The sequence below is a fragment of the Chaetomium fimeti genome (assembly GCF_033439085.1).
Source record: "Chaetomium fimeti strain CBS 168.71 chromosome Unknown B0H64scaffold_1, whole genome shotgun sequence".
In the NCBI taxonomy this organism is placed as follows: domain Eukaryota; kingdom Fungi; phylum Ascomycota; class Sordariomycetes; order Sordariales; family Chaetomiaceae; genus Chaetomium; species Chaetomium fimeti.
The window spans coordinates 4,584,168-4,601,960 of NW_026944329.1; the positions used below are offsets into that span (position 1 = coordinate 4,584,168).

The 17,793-nt window shown below is 57.8% G+C and overlaps 7 protein-coding genes across 7 annotated transcripts; 2 read left to right on the plus strand and 5 right to left on the minus strand.

The window, feature by feature from the left end:
* Positions 1 to 246: 246 nt before the first annotated feature.
* On the minus strand, positions 247 to 3,137 carry B0H64DRAFT_34658 (uncharacterized protein). Its single transcript, XM_062801338.1, has 6 exons — positions 2,988 to 3,137; positions 2,059 to 2,909; positions 1,666 to 1,998; positions 1,524 to 1,612; positions 1,135 to 1,469; positions 247 to 1,076 (listed from the first exon to the last, which is right to left on the minus strand). The coding sequence occupies exons 1-6, from the start codon at positions 3,042 to 3,044 to the stop codon at positions 261 to 263; spliced, it is 2,481 nt and encodes an 826-aa protein (XP_062664793.1). The 5' UTR covers positions 3,045 to 3,137; the 3' UTR covers positions 247 to 260.
* A 1,323-nt stretch (positions 3,138 to 4,460) lies between these two features.
* On the plus strand, positions 4,461 to 6,158 carry B0H64DRAFT_383120 (zinc knuckle-domain-containing protein). The gene is made up of 3 exons (XM_062802926.1): positions 4,461 to 4,897; positions 4,950 to 5,085; positions 5,139 to 6,158. Exons 1-3 carry the CDS (start codon positions 4,819 to 4,821, stop codon positions 5,821 to 5,823), a joined length of 900 nt encoding a protein of 299 aa, XP_062664794.1. The 5' UTR covers positions 4,461 to 4,818; the 3' UTR covers positions 5,824 to 6,158.
* B0H64DRAFT_34684 (cwf18 pre-mRNA splicing factor-domain-containing protein) lies at positions 5,817 to 6,849 on the minus strand. Its single transcript, XM_062801350.1, has one exon. The coding sequence runs from the start codon at positions 6,751 to 6,753 to the stop codon at positions 6,001 to 6,003; it is 753 nt and encodes a 250-aa protein (XP_062664795.1). The 5' UTR covers positions 6,754 to 6,849; the 3' UTR covers positions 5,817 to 6,000.
* A 147-nt stretch (positions 6,850 to 6,996) lies between these two features.
* On the plus strand, positions 6,997 to 9,404 carry B0H64DRAFT_383125 (uncharacterized protein; the record flags this gene model as incomplete). The annotated part of the gene is made up of 1 exon (XM_062802927.1): positions 6,997 to 9,404. A coding segment is annotated over exon 1 (2,273 nt), but the record flags the coding sequence as incomplete, so codon positions are not given.
* An 804-nt stretch (positions 9,405 to 10,208) lies between these two features.
* Positions 10,209 to 12,236, minus strand: B0H64DRAFT_34715 (uncharacterized protein). The gene has a single exon (XM_062801359.1). The coding sequence runs from the start codon at positions 12,028 to 12,030 to the stop codon at positions 10,318 to 10,320; it is 1,713 nt and encodes a 570-aa protein (XP_062664797.1). The 5' UTR covers positions 12,031 to 12,236; the 3' UTR covers positions 10,209 to 10,317.
* A 1,488-nt stretch (positions 12,237 to 13,724) lies between these two features.
* On the minus strand, positions 13,725 to 14,717 carry B0H64DRAFT_34724 (uncharacterized protein). Its single transcript, XM_062801360.1, has one exon. It carries the CDS (start codon positions 14,630 to 14,632, stop codon positions 13,961 to 13,963), a length of 672 nt encoding a protein of 223 aa, XP_062664798.1. The 5' UTR covers positions 14,633 to 14,717; the 3' UTR covers positions 13,725 to 13,960.
* Positions 14,718 to 15,439: 722 nt separating this feature from the next.
* B0H64DRAFT_471232 (uncharacterized protein) lies at positions 15,440 to 17,791 on the minus strand (the record flags this gene model as incomplete). The annotated part of the gene is made up of 1 exon (XM_062807872.1): positions 15,440 to 17,791. The coding sequence occupies exon 1, from the start codon at positions 17,378 to 17,380 to the stop codon at positions 15,440 to 15,442; it is 1,941 nt and encodes a 646-aa protein (XP_062664799.1). The 5' UTR covers positions 17,381 to 17,791.
* Between the last annotated feature and the right edge of the window lie 2 nt (positions 17,792 to 17,793).

Here is a 17,793-nt window from a genome sequence, read left to right on the forward strand (position 1 = left end):
CCAAACCACCACACAAAACAGCCACCACCTAGTTCGTTCTTTTTCGTCGTTACGTATCCGCCCTCTAGAGACAAGCAGAGAGGGCCTCTGTCGCTCCATCGCAATGTTAAGGTTGTTCTTCTCCAACAACAACAGCACCAAGCATCGCCTCCTTATTCCCAAAACGCCCCGATGCATGCTCCCCCACCGACCATGTTACGCCTCACGAACCATGTATCCATTTGACTCCTGACACCGCTCTCGATGCTCAAACTCCTCTCCTATGTGGAAGGCTTCTGCGGCAATGTGGCGGGGTTACCGTAGTTGGGAAGATGACTGAATGCCTGACCCGGGCCCGGAGGAGGCCCTACCGGCTTGTTGGGCATGTGCATGGGGCCGCCCGGAGGCATATGCGGTGGTCCGTGGGGCAGCGGCGGTTGCACATGGGGAGGTTGCTGCACAGCATGGTACGGTGGCATAGAGTTGTTGGAACCCTGCCTCGTCATACCATACGGCCCGGGCGGAGGAGGCCCAAAGCCTGGCTGTGGTAGTGGCTGCTGGTACCCGGCGTAGCTCATGTGCGGCGAGTGGAACTGCGGGCTACCATGCCGCGGGCTTGATCCTCCATAGGGACCAGACACGTGCGGTGGCGGTGGCGGCTGCAGGGGAAGCCCGTTGCCCGGGACAAACGACTGCGTTTTCGGATTGAACGCTTGCCGGTTATAACTGCCCGGGATGGGATGCTGGCTCTTGGGATCGCTTGGGTTGACGTGTGCCGGGAGCTGGCCGTAAGCATAGGGAACCCCTGGAGGGGGAACGGGGCTAGACCGCGGGGGGTACACGCTCTGACTAAAGCCTTGCTGGGGCCACGCTGGCTGTGAGATACTCGGCACGGGACTGCCATACGGGCCGCCGATCGGATTTGGTGCGCGGTAACCCTGTTGTTGTTGTTGCTGCTGCTGCTGCTGCTGCTGCTGCTGCTGTTGTTGTGGCGGCGGTGGTGGCGGCACAGCTTGGGGCACAGCTTGGGGCACGGGCTGAGGGACAACTTGTGGGACAGTCTGTGGGACAGCCGGCGGCATAGGTGGCGTCGGGTACTGCAGCCGGGTTAGATCGCGGGAGAAGGTAAAATGGAAAGAGACATGGGCGGCTTACAGTTGGCATTCCTGTGTATTGGGAAGTAAACCCGTTGTTGGGTACCATTTGCGGTGTATATGGCTGGCCGGGTGGGTACATGGGTTGCGCAGCGTTCGGGTATGGCTGCTGCGGCTGCTGGAATTGACCGTTGAACGGGGCTGCGTTCACCGGGAAATACTGGGGAGCAGAGGGACCCCAGGTGGGATGCTGAGGTCCACACCAGGCAACATATTGAGACCGCGACTCGAAGCTCTCCGAGTCATCCCGGCGCTTCGTTTTCCTCTTGCCGCTGTTGGGCTTGTCTTTTGCCGACACCGAGCTAGCCCGGGAGACGCCAGTGCTATCTTCACCGTCTATGGCCTCACGATTAGCCGGAGGAACCCCAAAATATTTTGTGCCTAGCCTACCTTGGTTCGAGTTTTCGCTCTTCTCAACGCTTCCGAATATCCGCTGCCGGGCTTTGTTGTATGCCTCTTCACGCTCCTCTCTCGTAAGTCTAAAATGGCGGTTAGCATGAGCAGTAATCGCTGATGCGCTGGGGATTATTACTTCTCCTTGGACGGGCCGTTCTTGTCCTTGGAGTCGCTGCCTGCCTCTGACGTTGGTTTTGAAGGACCGGCGCTCGCAGGACCCAGCTCCCCGTCCTCGCCGCGGCGCATGATTTTCCGTGGCAAAACAACTGGCGCGGGCGAACTGCTGCCGGGCGTGCTCGCCGTCGCGATACTCGATAGAGAGGGGGGGATCCTGCAAAAGGGTGTCCGAAAGATGCGCACTGCTCCCGCGGCTGCCTCATAAGAGTGTGTCATATGGTAATAATCAGCAAGCCTGTGAGTCAACATTCTGCAAAACGAGTTGCTCGGGGGCAGGTCCATGTAAGGCTCCCTAAAAAGTCGTGTTAGTGGCTGGCATGGAGTAACAAGGACTATGGGAACAGGAACATACTTTGAGTCCTGGACAAAGTCGATGACTTGCTGCTCGAGTCTCAGCAAGAATATACGGTCCTTGGGCGACTGCATTGCCTCGAGAAGTTTATCATCGGGGTTCTGGCTATAGAAAGCGTTTGGTGCCAGGGCATCAGGAGTCGCCGTTCCACCGACCAGGGCCACTTTCGGGTCCGGTACCACCTGCTTGTCCGAGTTGCCGCTCTGTGGTGTGCTGACACCTTGGATCTTGGTTCCAGCCAAGAGTTGATGGGCAGGAAGACCCCGCGGTGGCATATCTCCGATCTGGATACGCTGGATACGAGCCGCAACGTCCGAGCCTAAGCGGGAACTGGCCATGTAGGAACCGCGGATCGAAAAAGCATCGTCATCCTCGGCGGCGGCCTTGACACTGGCGCTGTCGTCGGGACGTAGTGATTCCTTCTCGTCCAACGCGAATGTGGTGCCTGAGGTAATACTCTTGCCGTCCAAACTGGGAGGCTTGGTTCCTAGCTCCGAGCTGGAGTCGGCTCGTTGCGATGTGTCGTCTGACGGTGTCTGGCTGTTGCCGACTTTGCTCGGCCTTTCCGGCATACCTCCCAGAGACCCGTCAACGACAAGATTGAGCGGCGCCTTTGCTTCCAATTTGAGGTCCTTCAGTCCGCTGACGAGCTTAGAATCGGCGGGGTCCTCATTACCGGCCATGTGGTGCACATTGGGCGATGCGGCGATGTTGTTGGGAGTGGTAGAAACAATGGCGGGTGCGGCCATAGACATGGCAGCGTCTCTTCTATCCTTGACAGGTGCCGAGTCGAGCACTCTGGCGGCGGTAGCGGTAGGCTTGGAGCCCTTGGGCGTCGATGCTGCGGCGACCTAAGCGCAGGGTAATGTCAGCCGAATGTGTTGAGATGGCAGGCCGCCAATGGAGGTGGGATATCGATGACCACGTACCCTTGCAAACGACATCTTTTTCCCTACGTCGTTCACCATAGTGGGAACCGCGGCCATGGGTACGGCTCAAAATATCCCCGGAAACACACGGGGTGGTACACGATCCCCAGAGACAGCGATATCGAGGCACGGGGGCACGGGATGGTCGGTCCCAGGATGAGCGAGCGAGTGTGCGGGGAGGATACGCCGGCTTCACTGTGAGGCCGGGCCGGGGCAGAACCGGGACGACGGATCCGAGGAGAAATCAAGAAATGAAACGGAGCAGGGCTGTCCAGACCGAAGGAAGAGCGCAGGTAATCATCGTGCGGGGGGTTATAAGCGGAATCAGGCAAGGTTGACGATTTTCCCCGAAACAGCAACGGTGCAGCAAAAGGCAGCGAGTCGTGAGATACTGCTGCGATGGATGCAGAGTTGCAGAGTTGCAGAGTTGAAAGTTGATTTCGTCGTCAACCGAGCCAAATATGGCCGCAGTCGTTTGAGCGTCGCAGTTCCAGACGTCCGTGCTCTGTCTGGAAAGCAGGCCGCCACAATTGGGCGGTTGAAGAATGGAAGATCTGAGCCAAGGAGGGGGGTGCGATGTCCTGAACAGAGGTGGTTGCACAATGGATGGAACCTGGAAGGAATTCTGGCGAGGAGGCTGCCCTGCCTGTGCGGTCCCCCTCCACTGTGGTGCCGAAGGAGGCCTAAGGCGGCCCCGGCTTTAAGAACCTAGAGGCCCCACACTGCCTCTTCCCCAACCCGGTGCCTCAAACCCAACCGACCACAGGATGAATGAGGCATTGAGAAGCAACAACGAACGAAAACTATGCAAATAGGGAGGTAATAATAAAATCAATCCAAAGGGATACTACTATGCTAATACCACAGTGGGTGGATAGTTTTACAACCAAAGGTTTGATAATCCGTTTGGGCGGAATTTCCCAGGACTTCCATGCCCAAATTCCGATAATACAGCTGCATGCTCCATGGGTAACTTGGACGCAAGCAACGCATTTGCCAGTTCTTGTATGTATGTACACGCCAGGCGGTCATGCTTTGGAATCTTTTCCGGACTACTCGGTTCTGGTAGTTGCAGCTTTCGAGACCTTGGATGTTCGCTGGCAAGGCCAAGTTGCACACACAAAGCATCGGCTTGGCTGCACGTGCCGACAAGCCTCGGTGCATGACGAGCAATCAGAACAACCTCTGGCCCAGGGATCCTGAATTATTACTCGATTCTTGCATATGCATAAAGGATCAACAACAACATGGTCTCCGAGGACGAAGAAACGTCCAGTGACACACGACGTGTGCTGGAAGACCGAAAGTGGACGAAGAGAATGTCTGTGCGTAGCGATATGGATGCGGAGATGCAAGGGTGGCTCAGATTCTGCCACGGGCAGGAAAAAAAGGAAAAAAAGGCGGTGACCAGTGTGTCCCGAGTTTGTGTATACATTACGGTAATGATAATTTGTAATCTGTACTGCGTACAAAACGGGAGATCAACTTCGCATCAATCACAAACCAAGGTCAACGCGCAAACCAAGGATCTCTCAACTTTTTGGTTTCAACACTGGTCGCTTCTCTATTGCACTTTCTATCATATAGTATCAGTCGGTAAACCAGCGAACCCAGCGCTGAGTGACTGCAAGTTGTAACATTCCGGCGCCTCATCAATCTTGCAGCACGCAGCACGCATCAATCACCCTTTGACGGCTATCAACTGGCTGGTCTTATTTACCATCGTTCACTACCCTCCCGCTTTGACTTTTGTGGTTGAACTATAAGCGTCGGGGTGCAGACTTATCTGGCCACCAACAGAACGGAGCAATTCCTTCATACTAAAGCCGAGATGCATTCCTTCCGAGGCCGTAGCGGGCCATCGAAGGCTACCCCGTCAAATGTGCAGTGCCAAAAGTGCCTGAAGAGAGATAAGTGACCGCCGCATCCAGAACTCGCGTTCGTTATTGACAATCTTAGAACGCCACTACTCGTACGAATGCAAATCGGTACCGCAAGAACGCCCCTATATTGCCCGGCCTTCCCGCACACAGCAGCTATTCAACCCTAAGCTGCTTCCCAAACTCGCAAGTGACACACCGAATGCTTTACAGGAGAAGTACGCTACAACTCGCAGTGACACATTATCGTGAGATGCTAACATAGCTACAGGAAAGGGGTAGCTGATGAAGAGCTGGCTAAGCGGGAGGCAGAAAGGGCCCGGAAACGGGAGCGGGAGTTGGACGAGGACGCCGCGTTGAGGGACTCGCCACCACCCAGGCGGCAAAGGTCGCCGTCATATGATTCAGTCTCCAGTATCTCTACCCGATCCCCGTCTCCAGCCCCGAGACGGAGCCCCAGTCCCGAGCGTCGGGAGAGGCGGCGGGATTCCCGGAGTCCTTCCCCTCGGGGTCCCCAGGGCCGCAAGTCGTCCTACGACTCGGGCGGCCGCTACTCCCGCGGCCCCTCAGAAAGCCCAGCACGCGGCTACCAGGCCAGAGGCTCACGGGCGCCACTTTCTCCTTCGCCTCAACGCTCTCCCCCACCGAGACACGAACGCGCTGGTCGCGATGCGAGACGGCATGGCTCTCCTGGGCCCGAGACTCGTGGAAGGGACTCGTATGCGAGGCGCACATATTCGAGTTCCAGATCTAGATCCCCAGTGAGACGGGAGGATAGGGGGGACGGACATGGTGCTGGCCGTTATAGGGATAGGGAGGATCGCGGCCACCGGGGAAGGAGCCCATCGCTCCCGCCACCCCCGCCGGCCCGGCAGCCCTCCCCTCCGCGGGAAAGAAGCCTTAGCCCCTTCAGCAAACGGTTAGCTCTGACGCAGGCCATGGGCAGGGGTAGATGAGGATAGGAATTCCGGGTATCATACTATGCCATACTTTTTGTAGGATCCATGTAGCTCACCGGCAGCCCCAAATAAAACAACACCAATCCGCAAAAACAGTCCCATATCCGTACAGGGCGCCCAATTATGCAATGCCCATATCTTAAACCCAGACGATGCCAGTGACCAATGTACCTTTCAAGCCATCCCAAACTCAGCCGCCTCCGCCTCCCTCTCCCTCCGATTCTCCTCCTCCTCCTCCCTCTCCCGCAACCTCATCCCCTCCACAAGCGCCGCCCCATCCAACATACCCTCCGCCTCCGCATCCCCCTCATCCCCCCCTTGTTTCCCACCCCGCCCAGCAGCAGCAGCACCAGCAGCAGATCCAGGCGCCGCCGCCGCGTCCGCAGCAGCCTTCTTCTCGGCGAGGCGCTCGCGCACCAGACGAGCAATCGCGTTCTCGGTGCGCACGCCGAGCGCCTCGCTGCGCAGGTTCAGCTCGCGCTTGAGGTCCCAGTTGGGCTTCTTGGGCTGCAGCTTGAACAGGTCGATGCCGCGGTCGCTCTGCGCGTCCACGGCCTCCTGCCGCCGCGACTCCTCCTCCAGGTCCTGCGCCTGCTGCTCGAGCGTCGCCTGCCCCTGGGATAAGGTCGGGGGTGCTTCGAAGCCGAGTTTCGGCCCCTTGGTCTCGAAGTCGTAGTTGCGGCCGGAGAGGTGCATGCGGGCTACGTCTTGGGTGGGGGGGGCGAGGGAGGGGTCTTGGTTGTTGTAGTCGTCGTTGTTGCTGTTGCTGTTGTGGTTGGTGGTGGTGGGAATGAGGTCATCTTGTGGTGCGGTTTCGGTTTCGTCTGCTTCTGCTTCGATCGGCTGCTTGCGCTTGAGAGATTTGAGCTTGGCGAGACGCGCTTTACGATCGTCTGAGGCTGCGCTTAGTGTTGCGTGGGAGGACATTGTGAAATTGGTCGGCGGGTTCCTTTGGCGGGTTGTCTAGGTTTCCGTGGGCGTCGAGAGTGCTCTTCTTTTATGGGTGGTTGTTGCGATGCAAAGGTGCTGCTGGTGCTGCAGGGGAGAGCCGGGAACACAAGCGACGCTAAAATCTTGCCTGCCGCGTCTGTTGTATGTAATTACACGCTAGCTGTACTGTAACCACTGGACAGACGCCACCAGTTACCAAGAAATTATTTACGGACCACACTCAACTTCTACTTCCAGGTTGAATACCTACCATGTTCTCCGGATCCGTGAATTGTGCATCCGAGACACTCGACGATACTCCATAACCCCCTCAGTTTGACCAGCCGCCACCTCGGCGAGCTGTGTCCCGTCGCAATGATACGCCAGGCCGGGCAGGTCCCCCGAGCGTGTGCCGCATCGATAAAACTTATACCATGGCCCCTCAACGCACGACGACTCGCCCTGCACTCGCGACACTCGAGACCTCTTCACACCTCCCCCGATGATCCTCCCACAGCCGGTCCGGCCGATTCGGATCCCGCGTCCAACAACACCCCGCCCACCTCTTCCCCTCAGCAGGAAAATCACAATGGCTCAGGGCCCGGCCAGCCGCAGCAAAACCAACCAGCCGTCAACCATGCGCAGGAAGGTCCGAAAACCTCTAGAGCTCGACCCGACCGGGATCACCTCGGCCGCGTTGTACGGTCCAAGAAGTGGGCGTATCCCGATGACCGGGTCCGCTCTTTTCGGCGGGTGCTCAATAAGATGATGAGCAAAAAGAAACTCGACTCTCGTGTGGCGCAATTCGAAAGATGGGACAAAAATATGAGAATCGTCTTTAATCGCCTAAATGGCGTCAAGACAACCCCCTCCACCGAGGACGAAACTGAGGGTATGGAAACCCTTGAGAGGCTCTTGACTTCCGATACGGTCGAGGACATGAGGTCATCCTGGCTCGCAATACCACCGCAAGACCGCGATACCGACAAATGGCTTGATATGATGATGGCTGCGGTGGACTCTCGAATTGAACGCACAGCCATGGTGCTAGAGGCCACTGCCGAAAAAGGCCTCACGCCCTCCTGGGCCGTGGCAGACGTCTTTGCTGCCCTCGCCGTTTGGTATGCAAAGCTCCCGGAGGGTAGTCAAAAGGACCAGCAAACCCAGCTTCCCCGGTTACTTGTTCACCTCCTCCGCAATAGCCGTCGGGGCTACTACCGGTTCCACCAATACGCCATCGGACTAACGCTGTCCGGCTGTGAACCCGATGCGGTGGCCGAGATATACTCGGCAATACAAGCGCTCGACCACCCTCTCCACTGGAACACCAAGCTCAAGATTGCAAAGAGTCTCACCCAAAAAACAAAGCACAAGCTGGCTGCTCTCAGGGTGTTTGAGAGCCTTTTTGACGACCCCAAGGCCGATGTCCACGGCCGTCGCTGCGCGGCATTGGCTACGGAACTTTTCGCATTGCCCGAGGACTGGGACTACCGCCGGTCGCCGGTAGAGGTGCAATTGCTCGCTGAAGCCTTCGAGCGTGTCGTGGGCCGCGGCCTCTCCCCAAACATCGTAACATATACGGCCATGATTCGGGCCTTGTGTTTAACCAACCAACTAGACGCTGCTTGGAAAATCTACGAGGTCATGCGCAATTCAGGGACCACGCCAGACCCTCACGTCTTCTCCATCCTCCTAAACGGGGCCAAGCGCGCTCTGAGGCTTGACTCGGTCATCCGAATCATGGAGGAAGCAACACCCGACGCCTTGCAAACACCCTACATCTGGAACGACTTGGTTCACACCATCCTTTTGGCTGCGGACGAGGAACTCCCCGCGGCCTCAATCGGCAAGGACACGATCCCTCTACCAGCCTTTTCCACTATGCTCCAAGTTTATTCCAAGTTCTTCGATCTGAAACCCCTACAAAAGCTCATACCTGCTGGCTCGCCGGAGCCGGCGGATAACGCTACGGGCTGGGCTTGGAAGGAAAAGCTGGCCCCCCTCATCGAACAACTGCCCGTCTCCTCGCCTGATAAGCTCGTCGAGCCTGGTCTCGAGACCCTAGGCATCATGTTGGTAGGCTACATCAGAAACCTCCCTACCACACAACACGTCATGGAGTTCTACTCGCACTTCCGGAAACTACTACACGACCGAGACCCGCTCGCCATCAAACTCGTGATGCACAATACACTCCCCTACGACGTCGTTCTCGACTTCATATCAACCCGCCCCGGTATGCTAAACGTAGCCCTCGACATCGTCCAGGGCATGCTCAGAGACGCCTTCAGCTCCACAATGGCTCTCAGGCAAAGCCTGGCGGAATCCGACCCGGAGGAACCCGGCCAGAGCGAGAGCCCAGAGCCCGGCACCCCGGCCGCCTACCGCCACCCGGCGCCGAGCGTCCACACCTGGACCATCCTCATCCGAACCTTCTGCTGGCAGGCGCACCCGGAGACGGCGATCCGCATGATCCGCATCATGCGCCGCCACGGCGTCGAGCCCAACCACGTCACCTGGCACGGCCTGCTCAACAGCTACGCCAAGCGCCAGGCCGTCGCCCCCGTCATGGCCGTGCTCGACCAGCTCGACAAGGCCGGCTACCAGCCCAACCAGCACACCATCCGCGCCATCGCCAAGCTGCGCGGCCACGAGGCCATCCTCACCCGCCTCGACGAGCGCGCGGGGCTCCGCGACCAGCAGCTCTGGGCCGAGGTCGAGGCCGCCGCCGCCGCCCCGCCCCCCTGGTCCGTCGCCATGTCGTCCAAGAGCCGCGGGTTCCGGCGCATGCGGGCGCTGCGCCTGCGGCGGCAGAAGGAGTGGGAGAGCCAGGCGTCGGAGCGTGGGGAGGCTGTGGAGGGGCTTCGGCAGAGTGAGTTCCGAAAGACGGTGTCCCGGGAGACGGGGTCCCAGGAGAGGGGGGAGAGGGGCAAGGAATCTCGTGGGGGGAAATCTCTGGATGAGGACCCTCTGGAGGAGGAATTCCTGGAGGAGGAGTCTCTGGAGGAGGAGTCCGAGGGTGGATTGGACGCTATTGGGGAGGTGGAGGCTGCTGAGCAGGCGGCGTCGGACGAAAAGCTGGATGAGTACCTGCGGATGTACGACGAGCTGGTGTTTATGCGGATGGGCGAAGAGAAGGACGTCTTCAGCCAGCGCTTCATCGAGGGGGGCCGGACGGACTACAACCTGGGGCCGGGGGGCTTCTATAAACCGGGGCGGAGAACGGGACCCAACACACCGCATTTGGGAAGCCCCCCCTTGAGTGGTCTGGGCCTACATATGGGCCCGACAAAAGCTGCGGCGACAACTGATGCGGCGGATATGCCCAAGGGGTCGGGGTAAGGACACCAAATCTGTGTACTATTTTCTCCTCCTGTACTATACTGTTTTACCTCATCCTCTTCCTGGATACCCCGTCGATGAACGCCACGCGCATGGCACAGCTTGACTATCACTTCTTTCCGTGAATGATCCTACTACCACCGCCGCTATCAACCGTCGTAACGCCTCAATCCAAACACAAAAACCGCCCGCCGAGGCCACAAGTGGAATGCCGCCCCGTCAGATCCACCCCTCCCTATCCTTATCCTCCCGCTCCGGCGACAGAAACGCGTCGATCTCGGAGAGCTTCTCCTCGGTTGTCAGCCGTCGCCGAGGCTGGGGTGGGCGGCAGCTTGACGACAAGTCTGTGCCCGAGTCGGCACGGGTCGAGCGCGTTGCGATCGAACTAGTCGAGGTCGCCGGCGTCCGCCTGCTGTGGATGCTCCTCCCGCTGCTGTTGGTGACGGCGGCGCTGTTGGTGGAGACTGAGGTAAACGTGGAAGCGGATGGCTCGGACGAGTGAGGCGGATGGCGATGTCTACTATGGTTTGCGCGGCTGTGGTGGCGGCAACTTGTTGGTGTTGGGATCGGTACTGGCAGAGGGGGTACCGGCGGCGGTGAAGACGACTCCAGTGAGGACGGGGAGCGCCACATCGGCGGGCGGGTCCAGGGGCCGCTGCCGCCGCTACTGGGATAACGCGAATGGCTGGGTTGTGTTGGTGGGATGGGCAGCGGCCGGGCAGGCTCTGTCAAACTGGGCGGCTCAGGCTCAATTTGCATGTCGAATAAGAGGTCTGCAATGTCTGGGCATCCTGGCGCGGACATGCTTAGTCTCACGGATGATGTTGGCCGCGGCTTGCCCCAGGCAAGATAATCGCTTTCCGGGTCGGGGAAGGGCTCCAGAGAATGTGCCATTGAGTGTTGGTCCCATTGCGAGGAAATAGCTGAGCGAGACCGCCCTCGAACAGCCGCCGGTATGGGAGGCGGAGGTCGAGTGGGTGGAGGTGGAGGTGAGTGTTCTGTCTCTGGGTTTGCGAAACACGAGGTAGGAAATTGTGCGGCCGATCCCGACGACATCAAAGTGCCATCGTCGATACCTAGTTGTGCTGTTGACATCGGCCTCTCTCTGTTGTATATTTCTCCTTCGTCGACCCATAGCTGGGTCCGCACCTCGCTCCAAAAGCCTTTGACTTCTGGCGAACCCCGTCTCTCCAGCTTGAGCGCTTCAGGCTCAGGTACGTCCTTCCAGATAAGCAGGTCACTCATCAAGTTGTCGAGCTGCTGAAGAGGCGAGGACGTGTTTCTTTGGTTTGGCAAGGTGGCCCCGTTTCCCTTCCTCTCCCGGCCATCTCTAACTCTCTGTGTCTCCCCATTCTCCTTGTCTTGTTTCTTGCCCCCTTCTTTCTTGCCTTTGACCCGCTGGTCTTCATTTTTCAGGTCCTTGCCAGCGATGTCATCCAAACACCGCGCCAGCGGTCTGTTGTTGAAGTAGGATTTGTGCCTGAGCAGGGTCAATGAGTAGTCCTCGACTTGGTAGCCGACCCGAACTGACGGGAACATTGAGTATGTGACGCTGAGCGATTGATTTTCTTGTTGTCGCGGGTTTTCTGGGCGCTTGGTCGGGGTATTGCTGCATTGGTTACTCGTGTGGGTGACCCGGCGGCCTTCCTTTCCATCCCTCGCCCCAACTCTATCGCTCGCGCCCGATACCAGCACCAGTCTGTTGGATACTGGACTCTCTGGAGCACCTACCGACTCCTCGAAGAGACGAACTATGGAGCGCACTGACCGATCAGATGCCTTCCTTCCCGAAAGTGGTCCTCTTTTGGCGAGATTCGATGCGAAACCTTCGTGAAGCGCAAGCCTCTCGATTTTCCTGTCAAGAATTCGTTCCGGGCTCAAAGGTGATCCGCATTCTCGGCGTTCGTTATAAAGCAGGTCGCTTTCTTCCATGTTGGGAATTTAATTGCGGAGCTGATGAGTGTGGGTGGTGTTGTAAATGTGAATATCAAAGGAAAGGGCATGTTGCTGGGCTGGGCTGGAGCTCTTGCCCTCCACGGCATTACTCCGTCTGATCATATGAGTGGGAAAGAGCGACCAAGAATGTCCCTACCACTACATTCAGATTTAGATTAAAATAATCCGAGTTTCTTTCTGCATCTTGTTCCTCTGTTCGTGTTATCTCAGAATCGACTTCAGCTGCTCGTCCGATGCCAACATCACCACAGTAAACAACGTATCTCGCACATTCCAACACTGCCCGAAGTATATATCCGAGCTTTTAGGTATGCCCTTTGACAACATTTTATTGCCTCAGGCTTGCCCGTTCTCGTGAGTTTGGCCAGCCATTGAAAGCAAGGGGTGGCTTCCGATACAGGGAACGACTACATTAAAGGGCGAGACCACTGCACTAACTGGAAAGGGACCACCACGATAGGTTTATAGTTTTAATATGGGCACTGTTATTTGGCCCACGATGTCTATGAGAAGGCTAACTCTCATGCACGTGGTTGTGATAACCTCGAAGGACAGCTTCAGAACAGAGTGACCATCAACAAACCAATGCGCGGGGCTACTATCAGGTACAGCAACAACCACAGCCGTTGCAATGGAAAAGCAAGTACGAGAACCAAGAAAGACTTATCAAGAACACTAAAAGTAAGTTGGACTAGTACTGCTTCGAAGATTGAACCCCCTCATCAAGTTTAGCATATGTTCAATTCACCTACCCAGTACCTCCACCATCCTTGGAACACGTGGATCACGAACGTCCACTATCTCCGTACCACAAAGGGAGAATTTTGTCCTCATGGAGCAGCCATCGAAGTTTCAGACCGGAACTTGGAATCTTCCTACGCAATACAACAACCTTCATCACCCAGGGGTTGAGCAAGAAAGGGGGGTAAGCAACCCCTGTAGTTTGTTTACAATCCGCCCTCCTTGTCTCCCTTAGATAGACTATGATGAATCGCCTTTTAGGGGTTGTCGTCAAGACCAGGCAAACCCGCGCGGAGAGGAAGGACCAAATCTTTGTCGGCGGCCCCTTGATCGAGCGTTCGGTTTTCCTCGTGAGGTCCCTCCATCATCCTGAAGCCAGAACTCGGGCTCAGCCGCAGCTTCCATGGAAACCCAACGGCATCCAACAAAGCATGTCGGCTCGCCAGGCCAGTCAGCTCCCAATAACCATCCGAAAAGAGGTGAATTGGCTTGGGCCGGGAACATCTCAGCTCGCCATGGGCCTGAACACTGCGTCAACCGTGGCATCTGCGGGTTTGACGAAGAGGGTACAACAACCGAAGGAGCCAAGTCGCCAACATGCAGGGACCGGGTCGATGACCGAATATCTCGCCCTTGTCGGCAACCATCTCGCCTTGGATTTTGGTTGAGTCTGACGGCGATGTGCCTCTGACATCGCCGAGAGGTCCGGTTATCACAACGGAGCAACAGCCGCAGTTGGGTGTGGCTGCAGCAGCACAACCAGGGGTGCCAATAGTTGACGTTACTGTGTCCTCCGTACTGTACTTGGAGGTTTCCCGCCGCTTGGGGAAACAAACACCGTCCCGCTCGCAGGTTCCTCCGTCTCAGACTCGAAGTCAGCCCGACAATAACAACAATGCTGAAGGGATCGACACTAAAACGGAACTCCACCGCCAGCCAAACCCCCGCCAGCTCGTCGGGGGCTTCGGTGTATTGCCCGTCTCGTCCCCCTCGTCCTTCTCGCTGTTGACTCGAACCCCGTCGACAACCCCTCGGTGGCGAGATGGCTGATGAAGAGTGAAGAGGGCAGGGGTAGGCGAAGGGGCACTAAACCCGAAGCGACGCCGCGTTTCCTTATCGGGTCGCCGCGTTCCCGCGTGTGGAGTGCAGCCGCTCTCCTTGCAGCTCAGCCACAATAACGACACACCTTGGGCTGGGCCGGGGCGGCGGCCGCCTTGTCTCTTTTCCTCCCATGACATACCCGCATTTGGCCTGGCTTTTCGCGATCCAAGTCTCGCGCAACGGGGTGGAACTGACGCAGACTGAGACTGGTGCGCGTCCCCGAGGACTCGAATGGGTTCCCGCTAAGAGGACAAGACCTTCGAGACTCTCTGATCGACGCTTTTGTGTGACGCGAAGAAAGCCGGTCAGTCTTCAACATGGACAAAAGAGAGTCTTTTTCTGGAAGCGCATCCGAGGAGGATGACGAGCGATTGGTGTTTTCAGATTCTGCACGCCCGATCTGCCGCCACGGTAACATTGAGCGACTGACGCCGGCCAGGCACCCACGCACCCTGCATGCCGTCTCGTAGTGTAGGTCGGCGACGTTGTCCGGGTCGGCATCGATTTTCACCACTCCCTCAGGAAGGTCCCGGGCAAAAGGTCCACGGAGATCTTGGACCAGACTCTGGGTCTCGATGGACGCGGTGACGGAAAGGGTCTCTCCCCAAGGGTGAATCCGCCTTGGCTTCCCTCGGCATGTCAAACTGACATCCTGCACGCCGTCAGGCGCCGGCCGACTCGAGGCGCAGCATCCAGACTCCCCGGTGGTGGAGGAACGGTTCGCTCGCCCCCCCATTCGATAAAACCGGGTCGGGTTGTTGAAGAACCACCCCCGCCAACTGAGATTCGCACTCAAAAAGTCATGACTGGACCAATGATCCAACGCCCGGGACGAGGAAGATAACCGGCCAGTCCCAAAATCCAGTTACCATCTTCGGTAAGCTTTCCAGGACTTCATAGGACTGTGTCACCCGCCGTCACAGGACAGCTGTGCCTGGCGGTACACCGCATTGAGGTCTTCACCCGAGACAACGAGACAGGGCAGAATCGTCAGACCTGGGAGATCTGCAGAGACAGCAGGCAGTATTGATTGGGCCTGGTGGCATGAAATGTTAGGTGACACCCTTGCTGCACAGAGTTTTTCTTTTGCCTTCATTGTTGATTTGCCGTGTCAGAAAGAGGCAGACAATTGCCTTGTGATGCGGCCGCGGCCTCCAAGCATGTAAGACGAAAGCGGCAAGTAGAGAATCGAATCGTTCCAACCACTTCTATTAGAGAATATTTTGTGTGGAAAACACCAACGTGGTAAACTATCTACCTAGTCATGCCAATGCAAGCCAATGAATGTATCATTACAAACAAATAAGAGCCAAGTGATGATGCCATGTCCTGTGTAAACCCCCCTCAACCCCAAAAGAAATCAACAAATAGGTATCGACAAGGAAAGAAATCGTAGCTAGGTATCTCTGGTCATGACTCGTAGCCCATAGCCCTCTCCCGTAAACGTAGTAAAACCAAAAGTAAAAGTAAACGAATTATTTCCAAACCCACCAGGCCCATTGAAAGAAACGAACACCACCACCACCACCACTACCACCATCAATCAATCATCCTCCTCCCCCTCCGCATCCTCCTCCTCCCCCCCATCCGCAACCACAATCTCCCCCTCCACCCTCCCCTCCTCCCCACCCCCCCCAACCACCGGCGCAGTAACAACCACATTCCCCCCGGGCCCCCGCCGCAGCGGCGCCTTCAGCACCCACCCCTTCCCATCCCCGCGCGGGATAATAATCGCCACCTGGCTGCTCGCCGCCCACTCCACCAGCGAGGCGTCCCCCTCCCCGCCAAACACCACCCTCCCCCCCGCCTCTCCCCCACTAGTAGTAGTAGTAGTACTGGTGCCGTTGCCGTTCCCACCGCGAGCGGCGCGGTCCATGTGCTTGGCGACGTGCTCCATGCGCTCGTTCCACGCGCCGTCGCCGCGGAAGGGCCCCGCGCCGCAGCCCGCCACGGGGCAGCGCATGAGCTGCGGGAGCTGGCAGCGCGGGCGGATCGCTGTGTCTTGCAGGTGCTTGAGGCGGGTGTTCCATTGCGCGAGGGCGTTGGCTGTGGCGGAGGTGGGTTGTTTGGTTGTGTTGGAGGAGGAGGTGGTGGTGGTGCGTTTGGCGGGGAGGTCTTTTACCTCCTTGGGCGCGTGCATGCGCTTGAGGTGCTGGGTGAAGAGGTCTTTGCGGTTGAAGATGGCGCCGGTGGGTTGGGTGGTGGTGGTAGTGGTGGAGTCGGGGGTGGTTGGGATGATCGGGGAGAGGGCGTGAGCGCCGGTTTGGTTGTTGTTGTTGGCGTGGGCGTGGGCGCAGGCGCCTTCGGTGCAGACCCAGTAGTGGAGGAGGAGGTGCTGGGTGGAGACGTGGCGCTTCCATTCGTTCTTGTTGGCGAAGGTCGAGTTGCAGCCGGCGAAGTCGAAGACGCAGTTGAAGGGGCGGCGGTGTTCTTTGTTGAGGTGGGCTTCGAGGTCGGACTGGGAGGTGAAGGTGGTCTTTTTGCAGTCGGGGCAGCTGAGCCGGGCTCTGTTGTTGCCCGAAGAGAGATGGGTTACACGAGGGGCCGCGGTAGGATTGGCGGCCCGGTTGCGCGTTCGCCGGGAGGAGGGCGAGACGGGAGCGGCGATGGCTATCTTGTCTGCGCGCCGCGCTGATGTCCTGGCGCTCGTCCTCTGCTTCTTGATCGGCTGGTAATCCTCGTCGTCATCGTCGTTCCGGCGCTTGCCTAGGGGCTCGCCTTCTGAGCTCGCGTCCTCTTCCAGTGGCGGGTACTCGCTCGGAGCCTCGATTTCCCCTTTGGCGATCGATTGCATGGGTTCAAGCGCAGCCTGGCTGACAGAGAAATCAAGGGTAGCGGCGGTGCCCTGTGGCGGCTCCAGATCGTGGCCGACGTGACTGTCGAAGTAGTTTGGTTGGACAGGAGTAGTAAAGTCAAAGTCGGCGATGCCGTTATCGCTCTCGCTATACTCAAGTTGCTGGGTGGAGTTGACCTCGAAGGGATTCACGTAGTCGGGTCCCATGCTCATGAACTGAACGGCGTGGGCGGTCGGTTCCAACGGCAAGAATCCCTGGAAGGGCGAGAGCAAGTTCGTGTCAGGTGGTGTTCTCGGGTAGCCGTCGTGGTACGACTCGGTGTCTGGGCCAGGGCTGAGTCCACCACCGGGCGGTGACGGTTCGATTGACGAGAGGGGACTCGGGCAGCGGGGATAGGACGACGACGTCGGGGGGAGAGCTATCGCGGGGCGGAGAGGTGCGTGGCTCGATACCCGCCTTGAAAGGTCGGAACCAAGGTACGTGGAGTGGTTCTCTTTGTGGGACTGGGGAACAGGAGCGGCCCAGAGGTTGCCATAGGAAGTCGGCGAGGGAGTCTGAAGGTCGGGGTCGATGAACGTTATTCTGTTCGAGGCTCCGAAGCCATCTTCATACTCATTGTAAGGCTGACTCATGAAGGGTAGGTCTTCGTCGGGGAAGGAAGCTCCCCCAAGAACGTAGGGGTTAACCATGGCGAGAGCGGAACGGCTTTTCAACCTTGTGCCTGGAACGGTAAGGGACGGGATGGGTTTCCTCTGGAGGGTAACGTTTGTTTGAAGGTCTGAGGAGTAATGGTGGGAGACAAGTGCTTGGGAATTGATGATGCTAAGGCACTTTCCAGTTTGAGAGCAACAGGGGACGAGATTGCGGCGGTGGGAGGATATATGTATGGTCGAGGTACGGGGGGTCCTGAGGTGGCTTGCCCTCGACTCGACGGAAAGCGAAGCGGGTCTGCCACATGGAAGGCGGGAAGACACAGTTTTGAGAGGAAAGATGGCATTTGGGCATAGCTAGTCCACGGGAAATGTACCGTGTACGTGTACGTACGTACATACGGACGAGATGGAGGGGCCATGGGTGCGGACCTCGCTCCAGGGGTGAGGGG

Bases quoted from the DNA above. Each gene is read 5' to 3' on its own strand.
- B0H64DRAFT_34658 (XM_062801338.1), bottom strand. From the start codon at position 3,044: ATGGCCGCGGTTCCCACTATGGTGAACGACGTAGGGAAAAAGATGTCG. The intron at 2,910-2,987 runs GTACGTGGTCAT...CCCTGCGCTTAG, and splicing joins AAAAGATGTCGTTTGCAAGG to GTCGCCGCAGCATCGACGCC. The intron at 1,077-1,134 runs GTAAGCCGCCCA...ACCCGGCTGCAG, and splicing joins AATACACAGGAATGCCAACT to TACCCGACGCCACCTATGCC.
- B0H64DRAFT_383120 (XM_062802926.1), top strand. From the start codon at position 4,819: ATGCATTCCTTCCGAGGCCGTAGCGGGCCATCGAAGGCTACCCCGTCA. The intron at 4,898-4,949 runs ATAAGTGACCGC...CAATCTTAGAAC, and splicing joins CCAAAAGTGCCTGAAGAGAG to GCCACTACTCGTACGAATGC. The intron at 5,086-5,138 runs GTACGCTACAAC...ACATAGCTACAG, and splicing joins CCGAATGCTTTACAGGAGAA to GAAAGGGGTAGCTGATGAAG.
- B0H64DRAFT_34724 (XM_062801360.1), bottom strand. From the start codon at position 14,632: ATGGGGGGGCGAGCGAACCGTTCCTCCACCACCGGGGAGTCTGGATGC.
- B0H64DRAFT_34715 (XM_062801359.1), bottom strand. From the start codon at position 12,030: ATGGAAGAAAGCGACCTGCTTTATAACGAACGCCGAGAATGCGGATCA.
- B0H64DRAFT_34684 (XM_062801350.1), bottom strand. From the start codon at position 6,753: ATGTCCTCCCACGCAACACTAAGCGCAGCCTCAGACGATCGTAAAGCG.